Source organism: Aspergillus aculeatinus, assembly GCF_003184765.1.
Source record: "Aspergillus aculeatinus CBS 121060 unplaced genomic scaffold BO66scaffold_2, whole genome shotgun sequence".
Lineage (NCBI taxonomy): Eukaryota > Fungi > Ascomycota > Eurotiomycetes > Eurotiales > Aspergillaceae > Aspergillus > Aspergillus aculeatinus.
This window is the reverse complement of record NW_020291471.1, coordinates 1059795-1068295: the sequence shown is the minus strand read 5'-3', so window position 1 is coordinate 1068295 and position 8501 is coordinate 1059795. Positions and strand designations below refer to the sequence as shown.

Below are 8501 nucleotides of genomic sequence, written 5' to 3'. Positions count from 1 at the left end.
CAAGGTATGTACATATCTGAGAAGGAGAGTAGAGGGGAGTCAATGCGGCAGCGACTTTCTCTGCTTTCTCAAAGGTGGCGAGACCGATCGATTAAGAACAAGCATGTCGGGAACATTCTTGCGCGTGCGTCCTTTGCGCCCACCCGCGGCGCAATCCGCACTCAGCCCCTATCTCTCGCTTTTCTCCATTCGCTATAGTGCACGAATGACAAGCTAATTCTGAACTTTCATCAAACTTGTTTAGAGGCCCTGAAATTGAACTATGCTTCGGTGACGATGGAGGAGACTCGGCTGCGGAGAACGACTGGTCCTTATTGCCATTCATGGCCTTATCGGACGGAGCGCATTTGTACGACCCGAGCTGGCTTTCCATCCCTAATTCCGTACCCCCGTACAAAATGCTCATTTGAGCTCATACGCATTGCCTACCAGGTCCACTGAGGAGTTCTCTTATTTCACGGTCCGCCGGAAGGAGACTGCGACACGACCTGCCACCTCCCTGTTCGGCATCTCATGCTCTCGACAAATCGACTCCAATATTCTCCTCTACCGACCGCCGGACGTTACAAGGTCAACGGTGCAGAAAGCAGTGGTGGTGATAACGGACAGTCCCCAGAGGCTGGGGCAACTCAGGGAGAAGCTGTCAATCGTTACGTCGGCATGGTTTGCGCAACGGTATGTGAAGCAATGCTACCAAGTGCTCCTCCGACAGTCTGCTCTGGTCTGGAGGCTTCTTAGTGGTGCCACGATCGCTGACACATGCAACAGCGACTTTTCGGACTACGACATATTGAAGGTGCGCTCTCATTCATGTTAACCTATGATCTCTGATTGACATCGGTGTCTAGAAATTTCGAGAAGGCCTGGTTATCAGCTTGAAGAAAGATGAGGACACGAAGGATCAGAATCTGGGTAAGACGATTGAGACTGATTGTATGGTCGACCTGGGCTTACGCAAGCGCGAAGGGCTTTCCCTGCGGGAAATGATTCATGAATTCAAGCACCAGACGCTTGTCCTGTTCAAAGCTCTGCTTTTGCAACCGAAGGTACGTTCATTCTGCTCAGAAAGGACTCGGCTTACCCGGCATAGATGCTTTTCTTTGGGACCAAGTGTGAGCGGTTGTGCATGATACAATTTTCTCTCATCTCGTTGATACCGGGTCTGATGAGTCGCTTGCAAGACTCTGCCGATCCAGCTTTTGACACCTATGCGCAGACAGTGGAGAAGCCCACTTCTCTGAAAACAAGTGACAGAAGCTCCTGTATGCTGTCGGCCCCGCTTATTTGTGATTTGTGCTGAACCCTGCAGTGCTGGCATACATGGGACTACCCCTACAGATTTTCGGCAAGGTGCGTATATCTTCAACTGATTACCCTGGACGATCTAACTTCTCGCAGGGAAGCATGTTCGGACCATACACCCCGTTGCAGCAACTGGATCTGCTGGCGGATCACGGAACCAAGTCATATGTTGTTGGATCCACAAACTCTTTATTGCTGCAGCAAAAAGATCGCTATAGCGATATCTTGGTCAACGTCAGATTATTCTACCATACCATTCCAGTTGTATTGCTAATTCTATGCGCAGCTTGACGAAGACACTCTTACCATCAGCTCACCGTCTCTCCGAAATGCTCTTACTCTCTCTGTCGCGGATAGGCGCTGGATCGACCTTCTCACCCAAATCATTAATGAAACCTGGGATGATGCACATCCTCAGCAGCCCAAAACGCATGGCTACATGGGTTCCGAAGAATTTATCAGGCTCCAGTTTGAGGAGTATCTCTTGGCGTTGCTCTCCTGTATGCAATATCACGAGGAGCTTAGCTCTTCCACTACTGGTGAGCCAGGCGGAAGAAGCCGTGCTCAGCTGGAAGCTTACAACATCGAGGGCGACCCGGCGCTCGAGTTCAATGCAGAATTCTTAGCGCAGTGGAGCAACACACCCAACTATTCATTGTTCAAGCGCCTTACCTCGGATGCGCTTTTGTTTTCAATTGTGGAGCCTCGTCACCCGTGCGCAGGGGGTCTGACAATCGACGACGTTCAACGACGTGTAACCCAACAGGTTGCCGAGCTGCACCTCGATGAGCGCGTGCGGGAAGGCCGCGAGGCTCTGAACAGACACCTTTCGACGGGCCAGAAGAAAGTCAGTGCTGCATTCAACAGCTTCTGGGCGGACATCGAATCTATGCGGGAAGCCCAGCGAAAGAAGACCGAAGAGAGAACGTCACCTTCGCAACGATCGTCACTGGACAGGGGATCTAGAAACTCGCCTCCATTTTCTCCTTCCGATACAGCATCGATCAATTCCACGGGAGGGGCTTCGTGGTTTGCTGGACGTAAGGCCCCCTCGGTGGATATGGCACAAGCACAGGCTTCCGTTAGTGCCGTGAGCCAGAAGGCGGGCGCCTATTTCAGCTCTTGGGGGACATGGGCCAGCGAGAAACGAAAGGAATGGCAGGAAAAGAAGCCCACGCCAACATCACCTATCACGACGTCGCCCTCTGGTCCCACATTGACCTGCAGCACCGAGGCGGGTGAAGCAGACCGAGGTAGACTCTCCATGCAATCACGGCGAAGTGAAGACTTCTCGACATTATCCCGGAGCGGAAGCAGGAGGAAGCGGTGGAGCAACATCCTTCTCCGACGCGAGAGCGGCGAGTTCAGCCGCAAGGATGACCAGACAGGGGATAGTGACGAGCAGGAAACTACGTATTCGAAGTCCCCCTTGTCGCAGGAGGCTCCGGATCTTGGTGAGACTCACAGCGAGGCAGTGGTTTGTCAACAAGAGCACACCACTCAGCATGAGGCCGAGAACCAGGGGAATGACTTGACCACGGTCACAGATAACACCCTCCATACAACTACGGAGACCCAGACGGATTCCCCGTCCCTGCCGTCCCCTCCTAAGGAAGAACTACATTCGAACACCGATATACACACCGAGAAAGCTGGCCAACCATGATAGTCTGCTCCATCGATACGTGGCGACGAGTTCGGTCTCAGGTTCGAATCCAGCCGAACATTTTCATGTCTAATAATATCACCCTTTGCAGATATGCGTGAGTAAATAGGGACTTTTTAATTTTTTTGTTCAACATAATGTCATTATATACATATTTCTGGGACTCCTGGTCCTCCTGCTCTACCCTCAATCGGAAAGAGAATTGGGCCCCGACAATGGATGTACTTTTACGCGCAACGGCCATCGTCAAGCCTAAAGAAACCCCTTCATGAGCACTGACTAGGATAAAGCTTGGTTGAGACTTGGAATACTGCCATCTGCCAATTTGAAGATAACGAAATGCCTGCAAAAACGCAAAACCTGTTTATACCTTGCACATATTTACGAATTGCCAATCTGGTACCGTTCACGCATAGACGCACATCGCTCGTCTACTTACCTTTCACTACTTTCAACCTGGTTTCGGGGGGTTCTCCATATGTCAACGACTGATGAGAAAGACAAATCAAAAAGGGGGCGAAGAATATGTTCCGGCTAGCATCTGCTCCTCCACAAGCTGCAAAACTGGCTGACCTAGATTGTTGAATCGCTTGAGACTACGCATCGCCTCCGTGAGGTCCTGCAACGGCTTCATGTCGGAATCACCGGGCTTTTGAAACATGATCAAGAACTGAACACACACTGACAAAGGAATCATTGTCAGTGGATGGTCCTGGAGGGTCAGCGCTGTAACAGCTCGAGGGATGATAGGCCTCACTTTCAAAGAGTTCAGATTACAAAGCCGATTCGTTAAGTCGACAATATCCTGCGCAGCTGCCAAAGATTGCTTCTTGTACTCTCGCAACAGTTCATCCTCATTCTCGCCCGGGAGAACCTCACAGGCCATAGTCTGATATAGATGAAGAATGATCGCTCGCCACATGAGATTCACAAATAGAAGCATAGGGTCCGCCTGGGGCATATCGCCTGGGTACCGCGACGCGAACGCCTCCATGCGCCGCACCAGGATCGAGTTGATCCATTGATGTCGCTTTCGAAAGTCTTCCGTGACGTCGTAGTAAATGTCGCGCACGAGGAGTTGGTGGCGGTGCGAGAGCGCACGGCCTCCAATGGTCGCAGCGACAATGCATTCGGTGAAGCTCGAGACCGCTGCAGGGTCTGTGGCTGTCAGAGCCTCAGGAAGGAACCCCATCAAGATTGGTTGATCATTCTGGAAATTTCCTTCGGGCGCTGGCAGGCGGATAGCCACCTGGGCTCAATTAGTTCCGCTTTTCCCCTTGAAGTTGGGTTAGGTCGACGCCACTTACGCGTTCACTGAAGGTCAACGGCGACCCCGTCCGCATGCTCACGCAGCGGTCCAAACAGTAAGCCATCCAGAAAGTTCGGCGCTTTTGCTCCGACTCGATCCAGTCTCTCTGTCCGTACGTGAGATCCGTTCCGTCAAGGCTATTGAGCCAGTTCAGCTGAATCAGCCGAAATGCTCGTCCGGCGCTGATCCAGCTCCGGCGCAAGTCAACATCCATAAGCTCATAGACAGCAAGTAGGAGCCATCCTTGCACCTGCTCGAGCTCTGTCGAGGGCATGGCTGCGGGGTGGGAATCCAGCGCCTCTAATTTTCGCCTTGCGTGTTGATACAAGGAGCCACCGATGCTCTGGTAGTGCGCGGAGACCGAGGCGGCGAGGGTCCATGTAGCATGCTGTAGGCAAGACTGTGCCTCTGTTTTAAACGGCAGCCGCCGCCAGTCGAAGTAGCGACGCTGGTGCTGAATAGGCATAAAGCTCTGGACTCGATCGAAGTACAGTTGATCCCTGTACCTCGTTAGATGGTCATTTGGGATTTGAGATTCGAGGACTGACAAGTCTGCTTGCATCAACTTTGATAGGTGGACCTCAAAGACATCCTCCGATGCTGATCTCGGCACTGAACTAGGATCTAGACCTGGGATGGACATCTCGTCTCCGGCGCTGGACAGTTGGCCTGGTGGGGATATGGAAGGCACTGGCGTTGGGACATCTCCTAACAAAGAACCGGGCAGGTTCTCTGCCGTCAACGCCGAGTACGAATTCTCCACGATTTGGCTTCCTAAGATAGGCATTTCCCACGCTGACAGATCAACCTGCTCATCTAGTAACTGGGTCTCTGGCGGCTGCACCTCTGGAGGAGCCACCGTGCTTTGACCTTGATTGTGAAGTAGGATGTTCTCCAGAGCGGCTGGGAGATGTTAACAACACTCTCTCGAGAGTTCAACCTCGTACTCACCGACTCTCGCTTGCAGCAACTTGAGATATCCGCGCTTGGGCCCTCGTGGCGATCGCGCGGTGATCACTAAACAATCGACGCCCGAAGCCTGGCACATGCCACACTGCGGCTGACGACGATCACAACGGAGCTTCCGCCGTCGACATTCCTCACACGCTGCTCCGGGCTTCTGTCGCTTTCTGGGAGGGCTGTCCCGACTCTGGACGACTTGCGACATGTTGACAAGCTGGAGGTTGGCCAAAGAATTCACATCTAGCGTTGCTGAGCTGATATGAATCCGCGCTGAACCAGTTAGCGTATTGCTCGAGGATGCGTAGTGCTGGGTAGAGTCTCCTCTTGGGGCGACCTTACCGACGATGCTGTGCTACACTCTTATTCTCCGATCTTGCTTGACCCCAGAAACGCGACCGTGTTGCGACGTGCTGCCTTTCTACGTCTGTAGGGACCGGTAACGCATAAGCGCCACGGTTGGTCTCAGGTTCTTCGAATACGGATCATCGATCCGGTGGACAAATTACGACGATCCTCACCTGAGACATTGGCTGGGATAGACTCTTTTCTGGGTTGATGACAACACGAAGCGCGATTAATGCCCTCTGAAGTCGGAATCAATTCGATGGCTGCATATGTGTGAGGCCGTGAGGAACATGCCCGCTCTAGCTGTCAGCTGCCTTGTTTATTGGGCCTATTAGAGTTGCGGGTGATGAGGCTGAGTTCTGTGCAGAGATGCAGATAACTCAACTCACTCTAACAGAACCACCGCTTGCGCTGACGCCACTTTCGTCAGGGCCGTGTATGGGAATGGGGCACAAACCATCACAAACCGCGCACTTGCCCTTTCTGGGTGGGTTCAACGTCCCTGGATCAGTTCTGTCGAATACCCCACTTGATCTGAGCAGAATAAGCTTAAGGGCTCGGTTTGTCGGTGACTCCCTGTCGTATGCTGGGCCTTGGTGCCCGAACCCTCGTCCTATATTTGGCCGGAGCTTGTTGCCAAGCCAGACAAACGTGGTTGAGGTCTTGCGAATGGAGGCGGCACGGCCTCGGCTCTGACACAAGGCTTATGGCACATGTTTGTGAGAAGCTTTCCTTGGTAGAGAAGAGGGGTCTCTACACGTGGGCTGTGTGCTCTTCCAGACACCAGAGGAACACTTAACCTTTCAAGTTTGAGGCTGAAGGTCTGTGAAACCACCGATTTCTACATTCGACTTCCTGTACAGTTGGTCTGCTACGTATGGTTTCTTAGGGCAGGAAACTCTAGTTGAAGGTCCGTGGTGTGTCCATTGCGTCAAGAATCTGTACGACCTCACGGTTTGAGTCAACAACTCTATCATGCCAACGGCTGTCATTGCTCCTATTGATGGGGCTATGGTGTCATAAACTTTTCTTCAACAACAAAATCCCGAGAACACGAATACTGTGGCCAGTCCCGGGGTACATGTGTCCACCAGGCCGGGCGGAGCATATCGCAACAAATGACAAGGCCAATAGGATACGAGGGCAGGTCGGGAACCAGATGAAACCACGCGAGAATCAGCGTTACACAAAACCCGCCGGTTTAGCTCACTCACAGCACGACGACCACCTTTTGGGCGGAGGTGCCCTGGGCCTGCCGATCGACCGCTGCCTGGATGCTGTGCAGACCCTGACCTGCGACGAGGGGCTCCGGGGCGGGGACGAAGGATCCGGCCTTCAGCGCGCGGGGGAGGAAGTCCTCGTAGATCGCCTTGCCCACCGCATTGTCCTTCAGCGTGGTCCCAAAGACGCTCTTGACGGTCACGCCGTCGGGGGCCTCGAACCCGCCCTTGACCGTGGCCACGAACTTCGAGCCCTGCGACCGGCTGACCACTGCCACGGTCATGGGCGTGGCGGCGAACCCAATACAATCCATGGCCCCGGCCAGGGTCCTCCCCTCCAGCCACGCCACGAGATCGTCGACGACGGTGGGGCTGCGGTAGTCGAAGACCCGGCTGGCGCCGAGCCGCGTGGCGTGGTCGAAGTTCCGGGGCGAGGCCGTCGTGACGACCTCGTACCCGGCGGCGACGGCCAACTGGATGGCGTTGCTGCCCACGCTGCCGGCGCCGCCCCAGATCAGCAGCGTTTCTTTGGTGGGGGGCCGGCGTGCTGGCTCCGCGGGATACTGCAGCGCGAGATGGGTGTCCTGGAACAGGCCGCACGCGGCGGTAGACAGGCCCAGCGGGATCACGGCGGCGGCTTCGTAGGACAGGGTGTCGGGTAGCTCGCTGGCCATGTTGGTTTGGAGGATGGTGTAGGCCTGGAAGGCGTGGTCCTGGTCGCGCTTGGTGGCCATGCCCACGGCCAGCCCGGCCACGCGGTCGCCCGGCTGGAACCGTGTCACTGCGGGCCCGACCTGCACGACTTCCCCGGCGACGTCTTGGCCCAGGATGGTGGGGTATTCCATGGGCCACCACGCTTTGCTCTGCAGGCTCCCGTCGACGGGGTTGACGGCCACGGCGTGGTTGCGGATGAGGATCTCGTTCTCGGCGGGCTGCCAGAGGGGCGCTTCGCGGAGTTGGAAGGGGTGGGATTTGGGCTCGAGGAGCCAGGCGGCTGTGTTGGTGGTGGTGGATGTTGACATTGTGGGATGAGTGCTGAAGTGGGTGAAGTGGGTGAAGAATAGGTTGGGTGAAGCAGTAGATTGTGAAGATTAAGGAGATTAGTTTGTGTGTGTGTGTGTGTGTGTGTGTGTATGTGTTAGTGTGTGTAGTAAGTATGCTGTGACTTTGTAGAGTCTCGCAACCGTGCAGCATTACCTTATATAGTCGTGGATGCTGTCCATATCTAGTGCATGTCTATAGTCAAGTTGAAGCTGGTTCTCGGTATATTGGCTATCTCCGGTGGACAACTCCGGGGCGGGCGGCGATGGTGGTGGTGGAGTCTCGGCCTCGGGGATTTAGGTACGTACGATACGGTACTCCGTACTACGAGTCATTACCTCCGGCGTGCAGTAGTAACCACCCCAACCCAACTAACCCGTATTCAGTCAAGCGGGAGCTGTCAGACGGGGAATGCATTGCTTATCCCCGACCTCATCTGAAGCTGAGCTATTGAGCATCCAGCTTATTCTTATTCTTCAAGTAGGGCACAGTACAAGTACATTTAATCCTGAGTTGAGTACGGTACAGTACACAGCACAGCACAGCACAAACACACCCAGACATCCAAACAGAAGTACTGTACCTGGCAGTTAGTTAGTTGCACTTGAGTCCTCAATCCAGCTGGCAAACACCCCCCATTCCCCGTTCCCCATTC

The 8501-nt window shown here is 54.2% G+C and overlaps 3 protein-coding genes across 3 annotated transcripts; 1 reads left to right on the top strand and 2 right to left on the bottom strand.

The window, feature by feature from the left end:
• Window positions 1-103: 103 nt before the first annotated feature.
• On the top strand, window positions 104-3301 carry BO66DRAFT_417135 (putative Avl9 protein; the record flags this gene model as incomplete). Its single annotated transcript, XM_025649651.1, has 10 exons — window positions 104-197; window positions 247-349; window positions 433-675; window positions 769-796; window positions 849-912; window positions 967-1046; window positions 1091-1262; window positions 1310-1350; window positions 1399-1536; window positions 1589-3301. 10 exons carry the CDS (start codon window positions 104-106, stop codon window positions 2966-2968), a joined length of 2343 nt encoding a protein of 780 aa, XP_025508889.1. The 3' UTR covers window positions 2969-3301.
• A 123-nt stretch (window positions 3302-3424) lies between these two features.
• Window positions 3425-5445, bottom strand: BO66DRAFT_450019 (fungal specific transcription factor domain-containing protein; the record flags this gene model as incomplete). The annotated part of the gene is made up of 5 exons (XM_025651808.1): window positions 3425-3680; window positions 3726-4217; window positions 4276-4777; window positions 4826-5180; window positions 5262-5445. The coding sequence occupies 5 exons, from the start codon at window positions 5443-5445 to the stop codon at window positions 3474-3476; spliced, it is 1740 nt and encodes a 579-aa protein (XP_025508888.1). The 3' UTR covers window positions 3425-3473.
• A 907-nt stretch (window positions 5446-6352) lies between these two features.
• Window positions 6353-7991, bottom strand: BO66DRAFT_387839 (zinc-binding alcohol dehydrogenase family protein). The gene has a single exon (XM_025646401.1). The coding sequence runs from the start codon at window positions 7825-7827 to the stop codon at window positions 6796-6798; it is 1032 nt and encodes a 343-aa protein (XP_025508887.1). The 5' UTR covers window positions 7828-7991; the 3' UTR covers window positions 6353-6795.
• Window positions 7992-8501: the final 510 nt, after the last annotated feature.